The 26,107-nt window shown below is 64.1% G+C and overlaps 3 protein-coding genes across 4 annotated transcripts in view; 2 read left to right on the top strand and 1 right to left on the bottom strand.

The window, feature by feature from the left end:
• The window catches only part of SNRNP200 (small nuclear ribonucleoprotein U5 subunit 200), a 75,189-nt gene extending 73,671 nt beyond the window's left edge, over positions 1-1,518 (bottom strand). The window contains exon 1 of one of the 2 annotated variants that reach the window (XM_064731029.1): positions 1,303-1,518. In XM_064731029.1, the coding sequence (XP_064587099.1) occupies positions 1,303-1,347 (45 nt within the window). In that variant the 5' untranslated portion in view covers positions 1,348-1,518. The remainder of the gene's footprint in view (positions 1-1,302) is intronic. The other variant, XM_064731028.1, reaches the window with a different exon arrangement.
• A 4,010-nt stretch (positions 1,519-5,528) lies between these two features.
• On the top strand, positions 5,529-19,796 carry SEMA4C (semaphorin 4C). Its single transcript, XM_064731264.1, has 14 exons — positions 5,529-5,928; positions 8,603-8,751; positions 8,835-8,890; positions 10,497-10,602; positions 11,718-11,814; positions 11,894-12,010; positions 12,782-12,933; positions 13,724-13,899; positions 14,724-14,868; positions 15,591-15,813; positions 16,390-16,505; positions 16,598-16,755; positions 17,565-17,635; positions 18,627-19,796. The coding sequence occupies exons 1-14, from the start codon at positions 5,652-5,654 to the stop codon at positions 19,466-19,468; spliced, it is 2,685 nt and encodes an 894-aa protein (XP_064587334.1). The 5' UTR covers positions 5,529-5,651; the 3' UTR covers positions 19,469-19,796.
• Positions 19,797-23,453: 3,657 nt separating this feature from the next.
• On the top strand, positions 23,454-25,725 carry ANKRD39 (ankyrin repeat domain 39). Its single transcript, XM_064731306.1, has 4 exons — positions 23,454-23,670; positions 23,938-24,041; positions 24,372-24,575; positions 25,000-25,725. The coding sequence occupies exons 1-4, from the start codon at positions 23,538-23,540 to the stop codon at positions 25,135-25,137; spliced, it is 579 nt and encodes a 192-aa protein (XP_064587376.1). The 5' UTR covers positions 23,454-23,537; the 3' UTR covers positions 25,138-25,725.
• The last annotated feature ends 382 nt before the right edge of the window (positions 25,726-26,107 follow it).

The raw sequence follows: 26,107 nt of genomic DNA, 5'->3' as shown, positions 1-26,107 counted from the left end.
CTCAATCAGGGAGCGGTCGGCCTGGAGCACCAGGTTGGAGTTCTGGGGGAAAAACGGGAAAAATGGGATTAAAATGGGGTAAAATGGGGTTAAAATGGGGTTAAAATGGGATAAAACAGCGTAAAACGGGGTAAAATGAAAATGGGATTCCCCACTCGATCAGGGAATGGTCGGCCTGGAGCACCAGGTTGGAGTTCTGGAGAAAAATGGGATTAAAATGGGGAAAAATGGGATTAAAATGGGATAAAATGAGGTTAAAATGGGATTGAAATGGGGTAAAATGGGATTGAAACGGGATTAGTATGGGATTAATATGGGGTAAAAGGGGGGAAAATGGGATTCCCACTTGATCAGGGAAAGGTCAGCCTGGAGCACCAGGTTGGAGTTCTGGGGGAAAAACGGGAATAAATGGGATTAAAATGAGGTTAAAATGGGATTAAAATGGGGTTAAAATGGGATAAAACGGCGGTAAAACGGGGTAAAATGAAAATGGGATTCCCCACTCAATCAGGGAGCGGTCAGCCTGGAGCACCAGGTTGGAGTTCTGGGGAAAAATGGATAAAATGGATAAAATGAGGTAAAATGGGATAAAATGGATTAAATGGGATTGAAATGGGTGGATTAAAATGGGATAATGGGTAAAATGGGAAATGGATTTACTGATCAGGGAGGGTCGGTGGACACCAGGTGGAGTCTGGGAAAAACGGGAAAAATGGGATTAAAATGGGGTTAAAATGGGGGAAAATTGTATTAAAATGGGGTAAAATGGGATTAAAATGGGATAAAATGGCGGTAAAATGGGGTAAAATGAGGTTAAAATGGGATTTAAATGGGGTAAAATGAGGTTAAAATGGGGGAAAATGGGGGTAAAATGGGACTGAAATGGGATTTGGGGTGACGGGAATGGGGCTGAGGAGCTGGATTGGGGCTGGGAGAAATCCAAGAGCTCCCAAAATGGGACTGGGGATCCCAAACCGGGGCCGGGGAACCCCAAACCGGGGCCGAGAGGAGTCCAAGAGGACCCCAAACGGAACCGGGGTGTCCAACCGGGACAGGGGGGTCTCAAAATGGGCTCCGAGGTCCCGGGACGAGGCTCTGAGGGTCCCATACTGGGTCGGAGGCACCTCACGGTACCGGGGTGCGCCCGTGATAACGGGACGGGTTCACGATACCGGGGTGAGCCCGTGATAACGGGATGGGCTCAATGTAACGGGACGGGTTCACGATACCGGGGTGAGCCCGTGATAACGGGACGGGCTCAACGTAACGGGACGGGGTTCAGGGCACCGAGCGCGCACTCACCGCCTTGTACTCATACTGCAGGCTACGGGCGGTCACGTCCGCCATGGCTGCGCCGGGAGCGGGGCCCCGAACGGGGCCGGGAGCGGGAACGGGAGCGGGAACGGGCCCGGATGAAGCCGCACGGCCGCCGCACCGGAAGCGCCCTCAGGAAAATTTCCGGGTTAGGCGGAAAAGCGCCTGCGCACGTGCGAGAGAGGCTCCGCCCATTACTCATTTTGATTGGTTGATACCTCCCTGAATCCCGCCCCCACGCATGGAGCTGCCGGTGATTGGTCAGAAGGCCACCCGCCATGTTTTGATTGACGTTTAAACGCCTGAAGGCGGTGGGGTGGGGCAGAGGGCGGGGTCAGTTTGAAGCTTGCCGCTTCCTATTGGTCAATTATGTCAAAACCACGCCCTCTGCTCAGACCACGCCCCTTTCCGGTGTGAGGGCACATGTGGCGTCCACGGTGGGGGGGAGGCGACACCCCCGAATTGTCCCCGAGGAGGGCGTGGAGGGGTCTCTGGGCATTTGGGAGTTTTTGGGCATTTGGGAGTCCCAGGGCATCGAGACGTCCTTGGGCATTTTGGGGTCTCTGGGCATTGTGGGGTCCCTGGGCATTGGGGAACCCCTGGGTACTGGGGTGGTCCCTGAGCATTTGGGGGTCCTTGGGCATTGAGGGGTCTCTGGGCATTTGGGGTGTCCGGGCATTGAGGGGTCCCTGGGCATTTTGAGATCTCTGGGCATTGGGGATCCCTTGGGTATTTAGGGGTCCCTGGGCATCTGGGAGTCCTTGGGCATTTGGGGGTACCCGGGCACAGAGGGGTCCCTGGGCACTGTGGGGTTCCTCAACATTTGGGGGTCCCGGGGCATTTGGGGTACCCAGGCACTGAGGGGTCCCTGAGTATTGCAGGTTCCCTGGGCATTTTGGGGTCCCTGAGTGCCCACCAGGGACCCCAAAATTGTGTCTCCGTTCATTTCGGGGTGCCAGGGGACACGGGCAGCGCTTCCCTCTCCCCGTTCCCCTCCTGCGCTGCCTTTGGGGTCACAGCTCAGTGCCCACTGCGGTGCCCTCATTATCTCAGCCCCGTTAATTAGCAGAGCGCAATGCCAGCCCCTGGAGAGGTGCCCGGCGGCCGTGCCATCTCGGCCGTGTCCCAGCAGGGGTGGCACCACGTGGCACTTGTCCTGTCCCTGGAGGTGACCTGGCTGTGCTGCCACACCTGGTGCCCACCCGGGCTTTGTCCTTGTCCTCTCTGGGAAGGGATCCTGGGCACCAGGATGGCACCAGGATGGCACCAAGGTGGCACCAGGATGGCACTGGGATGGCAATGATGGTGGCACAGAGAGTGGCACTGGGATGGTACCGGGATGGCACTGGTCAAACTGGGATGGATTGGGATGAGCTGAGCCAAACTGGGATAGGCCGAGCCTGGTTAAGCTGGGCTGAACTGGGCCAAACTGGGGTGGGTAAAGCCAGGCTGAGCTGAGCCGAGCCAGGCCAGTAAAGCCAGGCCGGACTGACCCGGGTCAAACCAGACTGGGCTGAGTCCAACTGGGACACTCCAAACTGGGCCGAGCCTGGCTGAGCCAAGCCTGGCCAGTTGGGCTGAACTGGACTCAATCAGGACACTCCAAACTGGGCCGAGCCTGGCTAAACCAAGCCAGGCCAGTGGGCTGAACTGGGCTGAGTGGTTCTGGATGCCACCCAAACAGAGCCGAGCTGGGCCGGGCTAAGCCTGCTTGAGCCAACTGGTCCCGGTAAGACCCGACTGGTTCCGAGCGGACGCGGTTCCGACTGGACCGGGGTCCGATTAGACCCGAACGGTTCCGATTATACCCGAGCGGTTCCGATCCGGTCAGACCCTCCCGAACGGTTCCGATCTGACCCGAGCGGTTCCGATCCGATCAGACCCGAACGGTTCCGATTATACCCGAGCGGTTCCGATCCGGTCAGACCCTCCCGAACGGTTCCGATTATACCCGAGCGGTTCCGATCCGGTCAGACCCTCCCGAATGGTTCCGATCTGACCCGAGCGGTTCCGATCCGATCAGACCCTGCCCCAACGGTTCCGATCTGACCCGAACGGTTCCGATTATACCCGAGCGGTTCCGATCCGATCAGACCCTGCCCCAACGGTTCCGATCTGACCCGACCCGACCCGAGCCCCCTCCTCTGAGGGGGTCCGTGACGTCACGGGCGGGGCGGGGCCGCTCGGGGCCGCGCCGCGCGCTCCCCTCAGCGCCGCTCCCGCCTCCCGCGCCCCGGCCGGGCCCCCCCGCGCCCCCCGGAGCCCCCGCCCCGCTCCGCCGCCTCCCTCCGCCGCCCCGCCCGGGCCCCCGCCCCGCTCCGTTCCGCCGCCCGCCGCCCCGGCCGGGCCCCCCGAAACCCCCCCCGCCCGCCCCGCTCCGCCGCCTCCCGCCCCGCCGCCGCCGCCGCCGCCGCCGCCGCGCCCTGAGGTGAGTGCGGGCCCCCCCCCCGCCCCGCCCCGGTATTGTTGTGGCGGAGCCGCGGGGGCGGGAGGAGGAGGAGGGGGAGGCGCTTTGTTCCTCCCGGTACCGGGAATCGCCGCCGGCTCCCCCCCCCCCCCCCCATCCCCACCGCGATCCGCCCGTGGGTGGGGGGGCCGGAATCGCCCCCTCCGCCGCTCGGAGCCGCCGGTGCAGCGGGAAATCCCCCCCACGGTAACGGCGGCGGGGGGTGCCGGGGGCGCGGGGCTTGGGCGGGCAGCGCCGTGGTGGCACCGTGTGGGGACCGGGGATGGCACCGTGTGGGGGGGTGGCACCGTGTGGGGACCCCCCCCGGCCGGGCCCCTCAGGGCGCTCCCGGAGCGTCCAGCGCCCAACTCGGGGTTTGGCTTTGGCTGCGGCCCCCCGAGGGTGCTGTCCCCGCTTTGGGCACCCGGCCGTGCCCCTGGCACCCCGGCCATGCCCGGGGCACGCCGGTGGTGCCCCGTGGCCTGTGGCACCGTGGCCGTGCTTTGTCCCTGTCGCCGTGCCTGTTGCAAGCCCGGCTGTGCCTGTTGAGCCCCGGCCGTGCCCACGGCGGCTTGGCCGATCCTGTGGCACCCCAGCTGTGCCCAGGGCACCCCAAACTGGCCCAGGGCACCCCGGATTTGTCTCTTGTGCCCGGGCTGTGCTCGTGGCACCCCGATTTCTGCCCGTGGTACCCTGGCCAGGCCTGTGAAACCCCCCCCTTTCCATCTTTGCCTGTGGGACCCCAACTCTCCCTGTGGCACTCCAGCTGGCACCCCAAATGTGCCTGTGACACCCCAGCCATGTCCCTGGCACCCCAAATGTGCCCGTGGCACCCCAAATGTGCCCGTGGCACCCCAGATGTGCCCGTGACACCCAAATGTGCCCGTGGCACCCCAGATGTGCCCCTGACATCCCAAACGTGGCTGTCACACCCCAGATGTGGCCGTGACACCCCAGCCATGCCCTTGGCACCCGAGATGTCCCTGTGGCACCCCAGATGTGGCTGTCACACCCCAGCTGTGCCCATCACAGCCCAGATATGTCCCTGGCACCCCGACTGTGCCAATGCCACCCCAGATGTGGCTGTCACACCCCAGCTGTGCCAGTGCCACCCCAGATGTGCCCATCACACCCCAGCTGTGCCCATCACACCCCAGCTGTGCCCGTGCCACCCCAGCTGTGCCCCTCCACACCCAGCTGTGCCCGTCACACCCCAGCTGTGCCCGTGCCACCCCAGCTGTGCCCATCACACCCCAGATGTGGCTGTCACACCCCAGCTGTGCCAGTGCCACCCCAGCTGTGCCCACCACACCCCAGCTGTGCCCATCACACCCCAGATATGGCTGTCACACCCCAGCTGTGCCCGTGCCACCCCAGCTGTGCCCATCACGCCCCAGCTGTGCCTGTCACACCCCAGATGTGCCCATCACACCCCAGATGTGCCAGTGCCACCCCAGCTGTGCCCACCACACCCCAGCTGTGCCCATCACACCCCAGCTGTGCCCATCACACCCCAGATAAGTCCCTGGCACCCCAGCTGTGCCAATGCCACCCCAGCTGTGCCCGTGCCACCCCAGCTGTGCCCGTGCCACCCCAGCTGTGCCCGTGCCACCCTCCCCCGCCGCAGGATGCCCGCCCGGGGGTGTCCCCCATTCCCACGGCCCTTCCCGTCCCCCGCCCTCCCGGAAATCCTTCCCGGGCCGTCACCGGGGCCCCCCCGGGCCCCCCCCCCGGTTTCCTGCTTCCCGCCGGGCCGGCCCGAACAATCCCCGCCGCATCCTGCCCGCCCCGGGCACCATCCAGGGCACCACCGGGGGCACCGGGCAGGACGTGGCGGGTGGGCAGTGCCCGCTCCTGCCCCCCCTCCCCATTTCCTCGCTGTCCCCGGGGCATGGGGCGCCCCGGCCTCGTGACGGCGCGCTCAATGCCGCCTTGTGCCCGCGCCGCCCGCGTGACGCCGCCGGCGCCGCTGCCCCGTGGCACTGACGGGGCACCGTGTGCCCCCGCAGGGACCCCGCGGTGTCCCCAGCGCCGCCCCGGGGCCATGGCCGCTGTCACCGTCACCGTCACCGTGCTGCTGCTGCTCCTTGGCACCGCTGCCGCCGGCGCCGCTGGCACCCCGGGCGCGTCGTGGAGCGCTGTGCCCAGGAGGACGGTGCCCTACGAGGGTGAGTGCCAGGGGATCGGGGACAGGGTGTGGGCTGTTGTCACCAACTCGGGTGGCTTTTGTCCCATCCCTTCCCAGACAGTGTCGGGTGGGTGTCCCCAAAACTGGGGTGCAGGGGACACGCAGGGATGTGCCAGGTGTGCCATCCCCAGTCCTGTGCCAGTGCCCGGGGGCCACTGCCCGGTGCTGTGCCCCTTGTCCCCATCCCTGTGCCCCTTGTCCCCATCCCTGTGCCGTGTCCCTTGTCCCCATCTCTGCCCTGTTCCCTGCTTATCTCTACCCTGTGCCCTGTCCCCATCCCTGTGCCCTGTCCCCATCTCTACCCTGTGCCCTGTCCCCATCTGTGCCCTGTCCCCATCTCTACCCTGTGCCCTGTCCCCATCCCTGTCCCCATCTCTGCCCTGTCCCCATCCCTGTGCCCTGTCCCCATCCCTGTCCCCTGTCCCCATCCCTGTGCCCTGTCCCCATCTGTGCCCTGTCCCCATCTCTGCCCTGTCCCATCCCTGTGCCCTGTCCCCGTCCCTGTCCCCATCTCTGCCCTGTCCCGTTCCTGTCCCCTGTCCCCATCCCTGTGCCCTGTCCCCATCCCTGTGCCTGTCCCCATTCCCTGTGCCCTGTCCCATCCCTGTCCCCATCTCTGCCCTGTCCCATCCCTGTGCCCTGTCCCCGTCCCTGTCCCCTGTCCCCTGTCCCCTGTCCCCATCCCTGTGCTGTCTCTCCTGTCCCATCCCCGTCCCCATCCCTCTGCCATGTCCTTTGTCCTGTCCCTCCTCCATGTCCCCCGTGTCCACGCCCTGCCACCATCCTGTCCCATCCGTCCCATCTGTCTGCGTGTCCCTTGTCCCATCCCTCTGCCATTTCCTGTCCCCACGCCCTGCCATCATCCTGTCCCGTCCCTCGGCCATGTCCCCTGTCCTGTCCCTCTGCCATGTCCAGTGCCCTGCCAGCACCCCGAGGTTCTGTCCTTGTCCTGTGCCAGCGGCCTCTGTCCCTGCCCTGTGCTGTCACCCTGTGTCCCCGTGTCGTGCCAGCTCCAGTGGCCCTGTCCCCGTGCCGTGCCACATTCCCCTGTCCCCGTGTGGTGGCAGTGCCCCCTGTCCTCTATCCCTGTCCAGTGCCACTGTGCCCATGCCTGAGACTTCGGTCCCTTCACTGTGTCACTGTCCCCATGCTGTCCTCAGGCCATGTCCCTTGTCCCCACCCCTTTGCTGTGCCCCTGTCCCTGTGCCATGTCCCTTGTCCCCACTCCTTCACTGTGCTCCTGTCCCTTGTCCCACTCCTTCACTGTGCTCCTGTCCCTTGTCCCCACTCCTTCACTGTGTCCCTGTCCCTTGTCCCCACTCCTTCACTGTGCCATGTCCCTTGTCCCCAAGGCCAGGCCCCCACCCTCAGCCGTGCCCCCGCCCCCGTGCCGTGCCAGCCCCGTGTCCCCGTCCCCGTCCCCTCAATGGTTCCTTTCTGCAGAGCCCGGGGGGCGCGGGGGGGTCCCTGCAAAGGCCACTGTGTTTGGTGACAAAGGGACCTTTGTGTGCCACGGGGCCGGGGGTGGCTGGCGGGGGCGGGGGTGCCCTCGGGGGTCCCTGCCCTGCGTCCCCTTGTCCCCACAGAGCTGCGGGGGGGGGGGGTCCCAGCTTGGTGTCCCCACAGTGTGTGTGGTGTCCCCCATGTCCCAAGTTCCCCACAGAGGTCTGTGGTGTCCCCTTCCCCCCCCCCACCCCCATTGTGCATGTCCCTGTCCCCACAGAGCTGTGGGTGGGATCTGACAGAGTTTGGGGATGCTGTGGGGTCCCAGCCCGGTGTCCCCACACCCCTCGCGTGTCCCCATCCCGCTGTCCCTGTCCCCACAGAGCTGCAGGGGTGACCCAGCCCGGTGTCCCTACACTCAGTAATGTCCCATCTTGCTGCAGGGGGGTCCCAGCCCGGTGTCCCCACAAGCTGCCGGGCGGTCCCCAAGTTCCCACAGAGGTATGGGGGGGTCCCAGCTGGGTGTCCCCACAGAGCTGTGGTGTCCCAGCCCGGTGTCCCCACACTCTGCCATGTCCCATCTCACTGCAGCAGGGTCCCAGCCCGGTGTCCCCACACCCTGCCATGTCCCATCCCGCTGTCCCTGTCCCCACACTCAGTGATGTCCCATCCCGCTGTCCCTGTCCCCACACCCTGCCATGTCCCATCCCGCTGTCCCTGTCCCCACACCCTGCCATGTCCCATCCCGCTGTCCCTGTCCCCACACTCAGTGATGTCCCATCTCACTGTCCCTGTCCCCACACCCTGCCGTGTCCCATCCAGCTGTCCCTGTCCCCACACCCTGCCGTGTCCCATCCCGCTGTCCCTGTCCCCACAGAGCTGCAGGGGTGTCCCAGCCCGGTGTCCCCACACTCTGCCGTGTCCCATCCCGCTGTCCCTGTCCCCGCAACTCTGCCATGTCCCATCTTCCTCTCGTCCCTGTCCCCACACTCTGCCGTGTCCCATCCCGCTGTCCCTGTCCCCACACCCTGCCATGTCCCATCTCGCTGTCCCTGTCCCCACACTCTGCGTGTCCCACCCGCTGTCCCTGCCCACACCTGCCGTGTCCCATCCATGCGCTGTCCCCTGTCCCCACACCCTGCCATGTCCCCTCTCGCTGTCCCTGTCCCCACACCCTGCCGTGTCCCATCCCGCTGTCCCTGTCCCCGCAGAGCTGCAGGACACTGCCAAGCGTTTCTCCCAGGGCGGGGTCTCTCACTACCTGACGCTGACGCTGGACGCGGCCGAGGCGCTGCTCTACGTGGGTGCCCGCGAGGCCGTGTTCGCCCTGGCCACGGGCACCGTGGAGCTCAAGGCGGCGGTGAGGCCCCGGGGCGCCCCAAACCAGGGTGGCATTGGGGGTGGGGGTGCCCTGCCGGCCCCTGACCCCTGTGCCACCCCCAGATCTCCTGGGAGGCGCCCGTGGAGAAGAAGGCAGAGTGCGTGCAGAAGGGCAAGAACACCAGTGGGCACGGGCAGGGGTTGGGCACATGCAGGGGCTGGTCCTGTGCATGTGTGTGTCTGTGCTGTCCAGCTCAGGTCCTGTCCTGTGCATGCTCTGTGTCCTGTGCCATGTCGTGTGTCCTGTGCTGTGCAGCTCAGGGCTGTGTCTGGTGCATGTCGTGTGTCCTGTGCCATGGCAGCTCCGCATCCTGTCCCTGTGTCCCGTCATGTCGTGTGTCCCTGTGCCATGCCAGCTCAGGGCTGTGTCTGTGCCATGTCCTGTGTCTCTGTGCTGTGCCAGTTCCAGGGGCTGTGTCCCTGTGCCATGCTCTGTGTCCTGGTGCCATGTCCTGTGTCTCTGTGCTGTGCCAGCTCCAGGGGTCCTGTCCCTGTGCCATGCTCTGTGTCCCTGTGCCATGCTCTGTGTCTCTGTGCCATGCCAGCTCCAGGTGCCCTGTCCCTGTGTCCCTGTGCCATGCTCTGTGTCCCTGTGCTGTGCCAGCTCCAGGGGTCCTGTCCCTGTGTCCCCATGCCATGCCCTGTGCCACTGTGCCATGCCAGCTCCAGCATCCCTGTCCCTGTGTCTCCGTGTCATGCCCTGTGTCCCCATGCCGTGCCACATTCCCCTTGTCCCCATGTGGTGGCAGTGCCCCCTGTCCTGTATCCCTGTCCCGTGCCAGTGTCCTTGTGCCGTGTCCCCACTCCTTTTCTGTGCCACTGTCCCTGTGCCATGTCCCTTGTCCCCACTCCTTACTGTGCCACTGTCCCGTGCCTGTAATGACAACTCCTTTACTGTGCCACTGTCCCTCTGTTGTGTCCTTGTCCTCACTGCTTTTCTGTGCCACTCTCCCTGTGCCATGTCCTTGTCCCCTGCCTGTATGACAGTCCTTACTGTGCCACTGTCCTGTGCCATATCCATTCCCACTCCTTTACTGTGCCACTGTCCCTGTGCCATGTCCCTTGTCCCCACTCCTTTACTGTGCCACTGTCCCTGTGCCATGTCCCTTGTCCCCATCCCTTTTCTGTGCCACTGTCCCTGTGCCATATCCATTGTCCCCACTCCTTTACTGTGCCACTGTCCCTGTGCCATGTCCCTTGTCCCCGTGCCTGTAATGACAACTCCTTACTGTGCCATGTCCCTTGTCCCCATCCTTTCTGTGCCACTGTCCCTGTGCATGTCCCTTGTCCCACCCTTTTCTGTGCCACTGTCCCGTGCCTGTAATGACAACTCCTTGCTGTGCCACTGTCCCTGTGCCATGTCCCTTGTCCCCACTCCTTACTGTGCCACTGTCCCTGTGCCATGTCCCTTGTCCCCATCCCTTTACTGTGCCACTGTCCCTGTGCCATGTCCCTTGTCCCCATCCCTTTATTGTGCCACTGTCCGTCAACACTCCCGCCTGCCTCTCGTGTCCCTTGTCCCCATCCCTTTTCTGTGCCACTGTCCCTGTGCCATGTCCCTTGTCCCCGTGCCTGTAATGACAACTCCTTACTGTGCCATGTCCCTTGTCCCCATCCCTTTTCTGTGCCACTGTCCCTGTGCTGTCCCTCACCCCAGCCCTTCCCCGTGCCCCCTCCCCAGTGCCCCATCCCTTGTCCCTGTCCCCGCTGATGTCCCTGTGTCCCCTCGCAGACCGACTGCTTCAACTACGTGCGCTTCCTGCAGAGCTACAACAGCTCGCACCTGTACGCCTGCGGCACCTACGCCTTCCAGCCCAAGTGCGCCTACATCGTGAGTGGCTGCCACATCCCTGTCCCCAGCGTCCCCTGCCCTCCCCAGGGGTGGCCCTGTCCCCTGGGGGGACATTTGGGGTGGTTTTGTGGCGGTGAGAGCAGCTTTGGGGTGTCTTTGTGCACTTGGGGTGTCCCAGATGGGTCACCTGAATGGGGGACAGGCCTGGGTGAGGGACAGGGACAGTCCCTGATGGGTCTTCTTGGAGAGGTCTCTGTCCCCAAGAGGATCATCCAGAGGTGTCCCTGTCCCTGTCCCTCATCCGAGGGTGGTACAAGGTCATCCAAGACTGTTCCTATCTCAGAAGAATCATCCATGAGTGTCCCTGTCCCTCATCCAAGGGTGTCCCTGTCCCCAGGAGGGTCATCCAGGACTGTCCATTTCTCAGAAGAATCATCCAGAGGTGTCCCTGTCCCTCATCCAGGAGTGTCCCTGTCCCCAGCAGGGTCATCCAGAGGTGTCCCTGTCCCCAGCAGGGTCATCCAAGACTGTTCCTATCTCAGAAGAATCATCCAGGGGCATCCCTGTCCCTCATCCAGGGCTGTCCCTGTCCCCAGGAGGGTCATCCAGAGGTGTCCCTGTCCCTCATCCGAGGGTGTCCCTGTCCCCAGGAGGGTGGCCCAGGGCTGTCCCTGTCCCCAGGAGGGTCATCCAGAGGTGTCCCTGTCCCTGTCCCTCATCCAGGAGTGTCCCTGTCCCCAGGAGGGTCATCCAGGACTGTCCATTTCTCAGAAGAATCATCCAGAGGTGTCCCTGTCCCCAGGAGGGTGGCCCAGGGCTATCCCTGTCCCCAGCAGGGTCATCCAGGACTGTCCATGTCTCACAAGAAGCATCCAGGGGCATCCATGTCCCTCATCCAGGAGTGTCCCTGTCCCCAGGAGGGTGGCCCAGGGCTGTCCCTGTCCCCAGCAGGGTCATCCAGGACTGTTCCTATCTCACAAGAATCATCCAGGGGCATCCATGTCCCTCATGCAGGAGTGTCCCTGTCCCCAGGAGCGTGGCCCCAGGCTGTCCCCATCCCCAAGAGGGTCACCTGGAGGGTGTCCATGTCCCTGGGCCTGTGTGGGTGGCACAGACATGACCCAGTGCCCCCCACCCCACCCTGTGCCCCCCAGGAGCTCTCCGGTTTCACCCTGGACCCGGTGGCATTCGAGGACGGCAAAGGCAAATGTCCCTACGACCCCACCAAGGGCCACACCGGCCTCATCGTGGGTAGGTGACACCTCTGGGGACACCACGGGGTGGGGGTGCCACCCGTGCCCGCCACCCCCCTTAAACCCCTCCCTCACAGACGGCGAGCTCTACTCTGCCACCTTCAACAACTTCCTGGGCACGGAGCCCGTCATCCTGCGCAACCTGGGCCCGCACTACTCCATGAAGACCGAGTACCTGACCTCGTGGCTCAACGGTGGGGACACAGGAGGGGACGGGGGACACGGGAGGGGATGGGGCGGGGCACAGGGGACGGGGGCGGGGCACAGGTGTGACACAGGAGGGGATGGGGGCGGGGCACAGGGGACGGGGGGGGGCACAGGGATGGGGGCGGGGCACAGGGGATGGGGGGCGGGGCACAGGGGACGGGGGCGGGGGGGGGTGACACGGGAGGGGATGGGGGCAGGGCACGGGTGTGACACGGGAGGGGACAGGGGCGGGGCACAGGGTACGGGGCGGGGCACAGGTGTGACACGGGAGGGGATGGGGCGGGGCACAGGGGATGGGGGCGGGGCACAGGTGTGACACGGGAGGGGATGGGGCGGGGCACAGGGGACAGGGGGCGGGGCACAGGGGACAGGGCGGGGGACAGGGGCGGGGCACAGGGGACGGGGGCGGGGCACAGGTGTGACACGGGAGGGGACGGGGGCAGGGCACAGGGGACGGGGGCGGGGCACAGGGGACACAGGAGGGGACAGGGGCAGGGCACAGGTGTGACACGGGAGGGGACGGGGCGGGGCACAGGTGTGACACGGGGCGGGGCACAGGGGACACGGGAGGGGACAGGGGCGGGGCACAGGGGGCGGGGGCGGGGCACAGGTGTGACACGGGAGGGGACAGGGGCGGGGCACAGGGGACAGGGGGCGGGGCACAGGGGATGGGGGCGGGGCACAGGGGACACGGGAGGGGATGGGGCGGGGCACAGGGGATGGGGGCGGGGCACAGGTGTGACACGGAGCTCTTGCAGAGCCTCACTTCGTGGCATCGGCCTTCGTGCCCGAGAGCGCGGGCAGCGGCAGCGGCGACGACGACAAGGTTTACTTCTTCTTCAGCGAGCGCGCCGTGGAGTACGACTGCTACGCCGAGCAGGTGGTGGCACGGGTGGCACGGGTCTGCAAGGTACGCCTGGGCACGCCTGGGCACACCTGGGGACACGCCCTGAGCTGTCTGAGGGTTGGGAGGTTGGCACGAGGTTTGGCAGTTGGGTGTGATTGCTGCACAGAGCAGGTGGTGGCACAGGTGGCACGGGTCTGCAAGGTACCTTGTCCTGGTGCCTGTGGTCACCATGGTGGCCTTGTCCTGGTGCCCATGGTGGTCTTGTCCTGGTGCCCATGGTGGCCTTGTCCTGAAGCCTGTGGTCACCATGGTGGCCTTGTCCTGGTCCCCTTGGTGGCCTTGTCCTGCTGCCTGTGGTGTTCATGTTCATGGTGGCGATGTCCATGGTGGCCCATGGTGGCATTGTCCTGGTGCCCATGGTTACCATGGTGGCCTTGTCCTGGTGCCCATGGTGGCCTTGTCCTGGTGCCCATGGTGGCCTTGTCCTGCTGTCTGTGGTGTTCATGGTGACCATGTCTATGGTGGCCCATGGTGGCCTTGTCCTGGTGCCCATGGTGGCCTTTTCCTAGTGCCCATGGTTACCATGGTGGCCTTGTCCTGGTGCCCATGTTGGCCTTGTCCTGGTGCCCATGGTGGCCTTGTCCTGGTGCCCATGGTTACCATGGTGGCCTTGTCCTGGTGCCCATGGTTACCATGGTGGCCTTGTCCTGGTGCCCATGGTGGCCCTGGTGCCTGTGGTACCCGCAGTGCCCACGGTGCCCGCAGTGCCCGCAGTGCCCGCAGTGCCCGCAGTGCCCACGGTACCCGCAGTGCCCGCGGTGCCCGCAGTGCCCGCAGTGCCCGTGTCCCGCAGGGTGACGTGGGCGGCGCGCGCACGCTGCAGAAGAAGTGGACGTCGTTCCTGAAGGCGCGCCTGGTGTGCTCGGCCCCCGAGCAGCAGCTGCACTTCAACCGCCTGCAGGCCGTGTTCACCCTGCCCGGTGCCCGCTGGCAGGACACCGCCTTCTTCGGCGTCTTCCAGGCCCGCTGGTGAGTGCCAGTGCCCGTGGCGTTCTTGTCCCAGTGCCCATGGTGGCCTTGTCCTGGTGACCACGATGGCCTTGTCCTTGTGCATGTGGTGACCTTGTCCTGGTGACCATGGTGGTCTTGTCTTTGTGCATTTGATGGTCTTGTCCTGGTGACCACGATGGCCTTGTCCTTGTGCACGTGGTGGTCTTGTCCCAGTGCCCATGGTGGTCTTGTCTTTGTGCATTTGATGGTCTTGTCCGGGTGACCACGATGGCCTTGTCCCAGTGCCCATGGTGGCCTTGTCCCAGTGACCATGATGGCCTTGTCCTTGTGCACGTGGCGTTCTTGTCCCAGTGGCCATGGTGACCTTGTCCTTGTGCACGTGGTGGCCTTGTCCTGGTGCCCATGGTGGCCTTGTCCTGGTGCCCATGGTCACCATGGTGGCCTTGTCCTGGTGACCATGGTGGCCCTGTCCTGGTGCCCATGGTGGCCTTGTCCCAATGACCATGATGCTCTTGTCCCAGTGACCATGGTGGCCTAGTCCTGCTGGCCATGGTGTCCTTATCCTAATGTCCATGGTCACCGTATTGGCCTCGTCCCAGTGACCATGATGGCCTTGTCCCTCTGCATGTGGTGGCCTTGTCCTGGTGCCCATGGTCACTATGGTGGCCTTGTCCCAGTTCCCATGTTGGCCCTGTCCCAGTTCCCGTGGTGCCCGTAGTGCCCCTGTCCCAGTTCCCATGGTGCCCATGGTGCCCCTGTCCCAGTTCCCGTGGTGCCCCTGTCCCAGTGCCCGTGGTGCCCATGGTGCCCCTGTCCCTCTGCCCACTCCGGTGTGCCCGCAGGGGTGACGTGGACGTGTCTGCCATCTGCCGCTACCCCATCCTGGAGGTGAAGAAAGCCTTCGAGGGGCCCTACAAGGAGTACCGGGAGCAGGCGCAGAAATGGGGGCGCTACTCGGGCGAGGTGCCCACGCCCCGGCCTGGCGCGGTGAGGGCAGCGGGCTGGGGGTGCCCTCTGAGGGTTGGCATCCATCCATGGGGTTGGTGGTGCCCTCTGAGGGATTGGGATACATCCATGGGGCTGGGGGTGCCCTCTGAGGGTTGGCATCCATCCCTGGGGCTGGGGGTGCCCTCTGAGGGTTGGCATCCATCCATGGGCTGGGGGTGCCCTCTGAAGGGTTGGGATCCATTGGTGCCCTCTGAAGGGTTGGCATCCATCCCTGGGCTGGGGGGTGCCCTCTGAGGGTTGGCATCCATCCATGGGGTTGGTGGTGCTCTCCGTGGGGTTGGCATCCATCCATGGGCTGGGGGTGCTCTCCATGGGGTTGGCATCCATCCACAAGGCTTGTGGTGCCCTCCATAGGGTTGGCATCGATCCCTGGGGTTGGTGGTGCCTTCTGAGGGGTTGGCATCCATCCATGGGCTGGGGGTGCCCTCTGAGGGGTTGGCATCCATCCCTGGGCTGGGGGTGCCCCCTGAGGGTTGGGATTCCTTGGTGCCCTCTGAAGGGTTGGCATCCATCTGTGCCCCCTCAGATGAATTGGGATCCATCTGTGCCACCCTGAGCGGGATTTGGGACCCATCTGTGCCATCCTAAGAGGGATTGGGACCCACCCCAGTGCCCCCATGCCCTCCCATATGCCCTGACTGCCCCCATGTGCCCTGAGTGCCCTCCCCATGCCCTGACGGTGCCCGCTGTGCCCCTGGCAGTGCATCACGGACTGGCACCGGCAGAACGGCTTTGCCAGCTCCCTGGAGCTGCCCGACAACACGCTCAACTTCGCCAAGAAGCACCCGCTGATGGACGAGCCGGTGCCACCCCAGCGCGGGCGCCCGCTGCTGCTCAAGAGGGATGCCAACTTCACCCAGCTCGTGGTGGATCGCGTGGCAGGGCTGGATGGTGCCACCTATGAGGTGCTCTTCATTGGCACAGGTAATGCCAGGGACAGGGGGCACAGGGACAGGGGGCACAGGGACAGGGAATGCCAGGGGACAGGGCACAGGGGGCACCTACAAGGTGCTCTTCATTGGCACAGGTAATGCCAGGGGACAGGGACAGAGGACAGGTGCCACCTATGGGGTGCATTGGCATTGGTAATGCCAGAGAACAGGGGGCACAGGGACAGGGAATGCCAGGGGACATGGGCACAGGGACAGGGGGCACCTATGAGGTGCATTGGCATTGGTAATTCCAGGGGACAGGGCACAGGTAATGCCAAGGGGACAAGGGGCAGAGCATGGCAGGGCTGGGCGGTGCCACCGATGAGGTGCTCTTCATTGGCACAGGTAATGCCAGGGGACATGGGCACAGGGACAGGGGGCACCTATGAGGTGCTCTTCATTGGCACAGGTAATGCCAGGGGACAGGGGGCACAGAGGGGACAGGGCATTAAGGAGACATGGCACAGCAAGGACAGGGCACCATGGGCACAGGGCACCATGGGCACAGGGCACCACGCGTCCATCCCCGGGGTGCCCTCTCACCGATGCCCGCCGTGCCCACCCGCAGCTGACGGCTGGGTGCACAAGGCGCTGGATCTGGGCACGCGCATCCACCTGGTGGAGGAGCTGCAGGTGTTCGTGCCCGCCCAGCCCGTGGAGAGCCTGGTCCTGGCGGGCACCAAGGTGAGCGAGCGTGCCAGGGGGTGAGGGTGGCAGCGCCACCCGGTGCCACCCGGCAGCGCCACCTCACCGCTGTGCCCTCCCCGCCCTGGCAGAAGCTGCTGTTCGCCGGCTCCCGCCTGCAGGTGGCACAGCTGCCCCTGGCAGAGTGCGGGCGCTACCAGTCCTGCACCGACTGCGTGCTGGCACGGGACCCCTACTGCGCCTGGAGCCGCAACGGCAGCGCCTGCGTCCGCACCGACGGGCACAACGGGTACCAGGGCATGGGCACCGCGGGCACCAGGGGCACGGGGATGGCACCCGGGGCATGGGGATGGCACCCGGGGTACAGGGATGGCACCCGGGGCATGGAGGTGGCACCCGGGGCATGGGGATGGCACCCGAGGCATGGGGATGGCACTGAGGGCACGGGGATGGCACCCAGGGCACGGGGATGGCACCCGGGGCATGGGGATGGCACCCAGGGTACAGGGATGGCACCCAAGGCATGGGGATGGCACCCGGGGCATGGGGATGGCACCCGGGGCATGGGGATGGCATCCAGGGCATGGGGATGGCACCCAGGGCACGGGGATGGCACCCAGGGTACAGGGATGGCACCCGGGGCATGGAGGTGGCACCCAGGGTACAGGGATGGCATCCAGGGCATGGGGATGGCACCCGGGGCATGGGGATGGCACCCGGGGCACAGGGATGGCACCCAGGGCATGGGGATGGCACCGAGGGTACAGGGATGGCATCCGGGGCATGGGGATGGCACTGAGGGCACGGGGATGGCTCCCAGGGTACAGGGATGGCACCCAGGGCACAGGGATGGCACCCAGGGCACGGTCAGGGTGGAGTTTGGGAAGGGTTCTGTCCCCACAAGGGGCTGGCACTGCCCAAGGAATGGGCACGGCCCCAGGGAGCTCCAGGAGCATTTGGGTTGTGGGGGTCTGTGCAGGGGTGCCCAGGGTGGCATTTTGGGGGTCTGTGCAGGGGTGCCAGGGGGGCATCAGTGATCCCTGGGGTCCCTGGGAGGTGGCACCACGGGTGCCCCCTCACGGTGCCATCCTCCCGCAGCTCCCACCTGGTGCAGGACGTGCTGAGCTCCGACACCGGCGCCTGCTCCGTGCCACAGGTGGCCAAGCAAGGTGAGAGCCTACTGGTGCCACACGGGTGTGCCCGTGCCACCCCATGCCAACCCATGGATGCCATCCCACCCCATGGATCCCATTTCATCACATCCCATCCCATGGATCTCATCCCATCCCACTGATCCCATCCTATCCCACATGCTCCCATGGACTCCATCCATCCCATGGACCTCATCAAATCCCATCCCATCTCATCCCATGGATCCCATCCCGTAGATCCCATCCCATGGATCCCATCTCATTCCATGGATCTCATCCCATCCCATGGATCCCACCCCATGGATCCCATCCCACAGATCCCATCCCACACCATGGATCCCATCTCATCATGTGGATCCCATCCCATCCCATGGATCCACTCCCATCCCATCTCATTGACCTCATGCCACCCCATGCCGTGGGTCCCATCCCACCCCATGGATGCCATCCCACCCCATCTCATGGATCCCATCCCACATCATTGATCCCATCCCATCCAATGGATCCACTCCCATCCCATCTCATTGACATCATCCCATCCCACCCCATGGATCCCATCCACCCCATGGATCCCATCTCACCCCATCTCATGGATCCCGTCTCATTCCATGGATCTCATCCCATCCCATCCCATGGATCCACTCCCATCCCATCTCATTGACCTCATCCCATCCCACCCCATGGATCCCATCCCATGGATCCCATCCCATCCTATGGATCCCATCTCATCCCATGGATCCCATCTCATCCCATGGATCCCATCTCATTCCATGGATCCCATCCCACCCCATGGATCCACTCCCATCCCAGCCCATGGACCCCACCCCATCCCATCCCATGGATCCCATCTCATCCCATGGATCCCATCCCATCCCATGGATCCCATCCCATGGATCCCATCCCATCCCATCCCATCCCATCCCATCCCACCCCATGGATCCCATCCCATCCCACCCCATGGATCCCACCCCACCCCACGCCATGACCCCCCGTCCCCGTGTCCCCGCAGGCTCCCTGACGCCCAAGAACGTGACGGTGGTGGCGGGCACCGACCTGGTCCTCACGTGCCGCCTGGCCTCCAACCTGGCGCGCGCCCTCTGGACCTTCGAGGGCCGGGCGCTGGCGGCGCAGCAGGTGCTGGTGCTGGGCGAGGCGCGGCTGCGGGCGCTGGTGGTGCCCGGCGCGGGCGCCCAGCACAGCGGCACCTACCGCTGCCTGGCCGAGGAGCAGGGTGCCCGCGTGCCCGCCCAGGAGTACCGCGTGGCCGTGCTGGCGGGCGCGGGGGCGCCGCTGGAGACGCGGGCGCCGCTGGAGAGCCTGGGCGCCGTGTGGGTGCTGGCCGTGTGCCTGGGCGCCCTGTGCCTGCTGCTGCTGCTGGCCGTGCTGTCGCTGTGGCGCCGCCTGCGCCACGAGCTGGGCAAGGGCGCCAAGGCCATCGAGAGCACGCTGGTGTACCCCATCGAGCTGCCCAAGGAGATGCCCAGCCCGCGCTTCGTGCCCAGCGCCGCCTCCGACTCGGACGAGAAGCTCTGGGACCCGTCCAGTTATTACTACTCGGACGGCTCGCTGAAAATCGTGCCCGGGCACGCCAGCACGGCGGGCACCGCCTGCTGCCGCAACGGCGGCCCTGGCACGGCCTCGCCGCCCGCCGCCATCCCCGGGCAGCCGCTGCACTCGCCCACCCGCATCCACCTGGGCCCCCTGCGCGGCTCGGCCTCCAACGGGTACATCCGCCTGGCGCTGGGCACCGAGGAGCGCCCGGCCTGCGCCGACCTGGCCGAGGAGCTGCGGCGGAAGCTGCAGCAGCGCCAGCCCCTGCCCGACTCCAACCCCGAGGAGTCGTCGGTGTGAGCCGTGCCCGCCGCCGCTCCGGGCGCTGCCGTGGGCACTGCGGAGCGGGCACGGCGGGGCTGATCGGCTGGGGATGGTGCCTGGCATTGGAACCTGCCTGGGGATGGTGCCTGGCATTGGAACCTGGCTGGGGATGGTGCCTGGCATCGGGATCCAGCTGGGGATGGGTGCCTGGCATTGGAACCCAGCTGGGGATGGGTGCCTGGCATTGAAAACCGGCTGGGCATGGTGCCTGGCATTGGAATCTGGCTGGGGATGAGTGCCTGGCATCGGAACCTGGCTGGGGATGGGTGCCTGGCATCGGAACCCGGCTGGGCATGGTGCCTGGCATCGGAACCCGGCTGGGGATGGTGCCTGGCATCGGAACCAGCTGGGGATGGGTGCCTGGCATCGGAACCCGGCTGGGGATGGTGCCTGGCATTGGAACCTGGCTGGGGATGGGTGCCTGGCATTGGAACCCAGCTGGGGATGAGCGTCTGGCATCAGAACCAGGCTGGGCATAGGTGCCTGGCATCAGAACCCAGCTGGGGATGGGCACCTGGCACCAGGATCCAGCTGGGGATGGCGCCTGGCACCAGGATCCAGCTGGGCATGGGCACCTGGCACCAGGATCCAGCTGGGGACAAGTGTCTGGCATCAGGACCAAGCTTGGGATGGGTGCCTGGCACCAGGATCCAGCTGGGCATGGGCACCTGGCACCGAGATCAAGCTGGGAACAAGCACCTGGCATCAAGACCCAGCTGGGGATGAGCGTCTGGCACTGGCACCAGCGGGGGACAGGCCCTGGCACCAGGATCCAGCTGGGCATGGGCAGCTGGCACCAGGAGCTGGCTGAGGACGAGCGTCTGGCATCAGAACCCAGCTGGGTACAAGCGTCTGGCACTGGCACCCAGCTTGGGACGGGCACCTGGCACCGGGATCCAGCTGGCAACGCACACGTGGCACTGGCACCACCTTGGGGACAGGATTGGCACGCTGGCACCCGCCCTGGGGACAGCAGGGTGACCCCGGTGCCCGGCTTGGGGACAGCAGTGTCACCACAGTGTGCCACCCTGTGCCACCCAGTGCCAGTGCCCACCTTGGGGACTGATACGTTGGCACTGGTGCCCACCTTGGGGACAGGATGGTCACCCCAGCACCCACCTTGGTGACAGCAGTGCCACCTCAGTGCCACCGACACGCTGGCATCGGTGCCCACCTCGGCGACAGGATTGGCACCCAGGATTGTCACTTGGGCACCCTGGCACCGCTGCCACCCTGGCACCGCTGCCACCCCCTTCGGTACGGTGTCCCCATGGAGGGACAGACGTGGGGACGCCCCTGTGCCCACCTTGTGCCCATTTTGTGCCCGCTGCCCTCGGGACGATGTTTTTGGGCCGATTTCGGGTTTTTCTCGCTGACATTTTTCTATCTCCGCCCCTTTCCCTCCGTGCCCCCCTTGCCAGGGCTCTGTGCCCACCCTGCCCTGGCATTTGCCCCCTTTGCCCCCTCCTGTCCCCAACCCCTGCACGCCCCCTCCCCTTTTGTATAATCCCCCTCCCAGTGTAATTTATTTGTTACCGAAATTATATTTATTTGCTGTAAATACCTGAGTATTTTTATATTCATAATAAAAGGACTTCCAAAAAAAAGTAAAAAAAAAAAATCCTGAATTTTTTTCTTTTTCTCTTTTTTTTCTTGAGGGGTTTTGGGGGAATTTTTTGGGAGATTTGGGGAGATTTTGGGGGAATTTTGGGGAGATTTTGGGGGAGATTTTTTGGAGATTTTGAGGGAGATGTGGGGAAGTTTTTGGGGATTTTTTTGGGAGGTTTTGGGGGAATATTGGGGAGATTTTGGGGAGGTTTATTTGAGATTTTGGCTGAGGTTTGGGGAAGTTTTGGGGATTTTTTGGGGGGAATTTTGGGGAGGTTTTGGGAGATTTTAGTGGGAATTTTGGGGAGGTTTTGGGGGAGGTTTGGGGAAGTTTTTGGAGATTTTTTGGGAGGTTTTGAGGGAGTTTTTGAGGAGGTTTTGGGGGAGATTTTTGAGAGATTTTAGTTAAGTTTTGGGGGAAGTTTGTGGAAGTTTTTGGAGATTTTTTGGGAGGTTTTGGGGGAGATTTTGGGGAGGTTTTGGGGGAGGTTTGGGGAAGTTTTTGGGGATTTTTTTGGGGAGGTTTTGGGGGAATTTTGGGGAGGTTTTAGGGGAGATTTTGGGGAGGTTTATTTGAGATTTTGGCTGAGGTTTGGGGAAGTTTTTGGGGAATTTTGGGGAAGTTTTTGTCGAAGTTTTGGCGAGTTTTTGGGGGCGATTTGGGGGAGGATTTGTGGAAGGTTTTGGGGGAGTTTTTGGGGAATTTTCGTGAGGTTTTGGGGAGGTTTTGGGGGAGATTTTGGGGAGGTTTATTTGAGATTTTGGCTGAGGTTTTGGGGGATGTTTGAGGAAGTTTTTAGGGATTTTTTTGGGAGGTTTTGGGGGAATTTTGGGGAATTTTGGGAAAGTTTTCGCTGAGGTTTTGGCGAGTTTGGGGGGGAGGATTTGTGGAAGGTTTTGAGGGAATTTTGGGGAGGTTTTGGGAAAGTTTTTGTTGAAGTTTTGGCGAATTTTAGGGGAGATTTGGGGAAGGTTTTGGGGGAATTTTGGGGAGGTTTTGGGAAAGTTTTTGCTGAGGTTTTGGTGAGTTTTTAGGGGAGATTTGGGGAAGGTTTTGGGGGAATTTTGGGGAGGTTTTGGGGAAGTTTTTGCTGAGTTTTTGGGAAGGTTTTGGTCAAGTTCCGTTGAGGTTTTGGGCAAGTTTTTGCTGAGTTTTTGGGAAGGTTTTGGTCAAGTTCCGTTGAGGTTTTGGGGAAGATTCGCGGGAGGTTTCGCTTCTCTCCCCCCCCGTGCTGAGCTCATGGAAAAATCTCCAGCGGGGCTAAAAAAGGACAAACCCGGAGCCGTTCCCAGGCGGGGGGGCCGGGCCGGGCTCCCCCCCCCCATCCCCGGGGAGGCTCCGCTGGGAACGGAAATGGGGGAGGGGCTGGGAACGGGCCCGGGCCGTGGGAAATGGGGCTGGGGGCGGGAGGGGCGTGCGGGGGGAGGGGAGCTCAGGGACAGCCCAATACAGGGGAGGGGGAAACCAAGGACACCCCAAAATAGGGGAGGGGGAACCCAGAGACACCCCAAAATAGGGGAGGGGGAAACCAAGGACACCCCAAAATAGGGGAGGGGGAAACCAAGGACACCCCAAAATAGGGGAGGGGGAAACCAAGGATACCCCAATACAGGGGAGGGGGAAACCAAGGATAGCCCAAAATAGGGGAGGGGGAAACCAAGGATACCCCAATAAAGGGGAGGGGGAAACCAAGGATACCCCAATAAAGGGGAGGGGGAAACCAAGGACACCCCAAAATAGGGGAGGGGGACCCCAAGGATACCCCAATACAGGGGAGGGGGAAACCAAGGGTAGGCCAGAATAGGGGAGGGCCCTCTGGGACACCTCAATATAGAGGAGAGGGACCCCCATTATTGCTGTGGGACCCCCATTACTGCTGTGGGACCCCCATTGCTGCTGTGGGACCGCCATTGCAGGGCAGAGAGGAGCTCGGGGACCCCATGAAGGTTTGGAGGGGACCCCTGGCAACCCTGAGTGGGGGAAGATGGGATCCTTCAGACCCTCCTAATGGGGAGCGGGAGCCCTGTTGATGATGGGGGGGACTTGGGGACCCCAAAATTTGGGGGGGGGGGGCGAACCCCGGGTCCCAAAGGGGGCTTTGAGCGGCCCCTGGCGCCCCCTGGCGGAGGCAGCGGGTGTGGGGAGTGCGCATGCGCCGCAACGGTTGGCAAGCGGGGTCATTCGGCTGCGTTCGGCCCTTCCCGGATCCCTTCGGCATTTTCCGGCCCTTTCCGCTCTTTCGGCTTTTTCCGTCTGCACTCGGCCCTTCCCGATCTCACTCGGCCCTTTCCGCTCTCATTCGACTCTTTCCGCTTCTCTTCGTTCCTTTCCGCCTCCCTCGTCCCTCTCCGCCTGCACTCGGCCCTTCCCGGTCTCGCTCGGCTCTTTCCGCCGCCCCTCGGCTCTCTCCGCCCGTCCCTCAGCGCCGCCGCTGCCATGGCCGGTGGTCGCCGCTCTCCGCCCGCTCCGTGCTGCCCGGGCCGGGCGGCGCTGCCCTCTCCGTGCTGCCAGGGCCGCGTGGCCGTGCCCAGCGTGCACCAGAGCCTGTCCGAGATGGACTTCGAGCGGGGTCCGGGGGGCTCCGGGGCCGGGGACGGGAGGGCCGGGTCAGCGGTACCGGGAGAGCTCCGTGTGGGGCACCCGGTACCGGAGGGGCACGGGCGGGTCTCTGTGTGGGGTACCCGGTGCCGGAGGGGCACGGGGGGCTCTGGGCAGGGGTTGGGGTAGCGGAGGGGACACGGGAAGGGCTGGAGCAGCGGTACCGGGGGCTCTGGGTGGGGGTACCGAAGGGGCACCGGTACCGGGCCCGTGGCTGAGGCGGCCCCGCTGCCCGCAGGGATCTGGGCGGCGGCGCGGGACGGGGACGAGGCGCGGGTGCTGCAGCTGCTGGAGCGGAGAGGGGACCCCGCGGAGCCCGACCTGGCGGGGTACACGGCACTGGTACACCGGGGGCACCGGGAGGGCACGGGGGGCACCGGGGGTCCTGACCGGGTACATGGCCCTGCTACGAGGGGCACGGAGGGCACCGGGGTCTTTGGGGTCGGTCCTGCATGGGCACACGGCCCTGGCACCGGGGGTCTTTGGGGTCCCTGGCACGGGGTTCCCGGGGGTCTTTGGGTTCGGTCCTGCCCTGGCACACAGCCCTGGCACGGGGTGTCTTTGGGGTCCATCCTCACCGGGCACACGGCCCTGGCACCGGGGGTCTTTGGGGTCCCTGGCACCGGGTATCCCGGGGTTGGAGCCCTGAGGCCGCCCGTGCCGTGCCTGCAGCACTATGCCAGCCGGAACGGGCACCTCGGGGTCTGCCGGCTGCTGCTGGAGCGCGGTGCCCCGTGCGATGCCCGCACCCCCGGCGGTGCCACCCCGCTGCACCGCGCCTGCTACTGCGGGCACCGCGCCGTCACCGAGCTGCTGCTGGCACACGGAGCCGACCCCGCCGCCACCGACGGCGACGGCAGAACCGGCCTGCACAAGGTGGGCACCGGGGGGGGCACCGGGGAGAGCCCAGAGTGGGTGGGGGGCATGGGGCGATCGCAATGCCAGGTGAGGGCACGGGGGATGGCAAAGTGAGTGGGGGGCACGGGAGGGCCCCAAATGCTTGGAGCAGGGGGGCAATGCCCAAATCTGAGGGGGCACAGGGGGCAAACCTTGCCGAATTAGGGGGGCACAGAGGGGTCCTTTGCCCAAAATAAAGGGGGCACAGGGGGACCCCAATGTCCAAATTAGAGGGGGGCACAGGGGGCACCCCCTGCCCAAAGTGGGTGGGGGGCACGGGGCTCCTCCTCCTCCCGCAGGGTGCCCGTGGGTGACTCTCGGGTGCCTGTGGGTGGCTCTGTGGTGCCCGTGGGTGGCTCTCGGGTTCCCGGGTGCCCCCGGCGGTGACACCGGTGCCCCCCAGGCCGCCGAGCAGGGGCACCGCGAGCTCTGCGCCCTCCTCCTGCGCCAGCGCCCGGCCCTCGCCGCTCTCCGCGATGCCCGGGGCCGCAGCCCGCGGGACGGGGCGCACCCGGCCGTGTGGGACCTGCTGGACACCTGAGCGGACACAGCGGCGACAGCCGGGACCGGGCACTGTCACGGGCCCGGTGCCCGTCCCGGTACCGCCGCTGCCACTTCCGGGTTCCGCCAGCACGCCCCGCCCACTACCCGCCTTCTCAACCAATCACCTCCCGCCATTCCCTGCAGCCCCGCCTCTCCTCCCATGTAACCAATCAGCACCTCGATGCAGTTAGGGGGCGGGGTTTAGCGGCGTAAACAGCCACCGCGGGTGGGGGGGGATTTAAAGGCGCCGCGTCCTTTTAAACCGGGACCCCCCCGCGCGGCACCGAGCACAGCCAGGTACAGATATAGAATTTTTATTAACCCATCTGACAAAAAAATAACCCGGAAAAAAAAAAACCCTCCGTGAAATGAAAATTCCACGGTCGGTTCGACAACCGGGGCGCGGGGGGAGGGGCAGAACCGGGAGGGGGGGGCCCGGCCCCCCCCGCCCCTCCCCCCATCCCCCCGCGGCCCGAGCTCCCCGAAAATACAAATCAAAACCTGAACAATAAATAGGAATTCCCCAGGGGGGAGGAAAAGGAGGGGTTTGCATAGAGGAAGATTTAATAAAAAAGTTTTTTTTGTTGTTTTTTTTTTTTTTCTTTTTTTTTTTTCCTGGCTTATTATTAATTATTAATTATTATTATTAATTAATTATTATTATTATTTCTAAAATCTCCCCGCGGAAGGAGCTAGGAACTGATCGTCGAGATGTGATTAACAAAAATAATTCAACCTTCTCCCAATAACTTACAGGAGTTCACCCAGGGGGAACTTTTGTGCTTATTTTTGTGTTTTTTGGGGTCAAACTCTGACCCCAAAATACCCCAGGGGGGTTTTGGGGGGACCCTCAGCCCCCTCCTGCCTGTACAACTTTGGTCACTAGCGCTGTGTCACCCCAAAATCCAAACTCTAAAAATCCAGACCCTGAAGTCCAAACCCCAAAAGTCCAGACCTCAAAATCCAGA

Source organism: Zonotrichia leucophrys, chromosome 22 (genome assembly GCF_028769735.1).
Source record: "Zonotrichia leucophrys gambelii isolate GWCS_2022_RI chromosome 22, RI_Zleu_2.0, whole genome shotgun sequence".
In the NCBI taxonomy this organism is placed as follows: Eukaryota; Metazoa; Chordata; class Aves; order Passeriformes; family Passerellidae; genus Zonotrichia; species Zonotrichia leucophrys.
The sequence above is the reverse complement of the archived record's forward strand: the minus strand, read 5'-3'. Positions and strand labels throughout refer to the sequence as shown.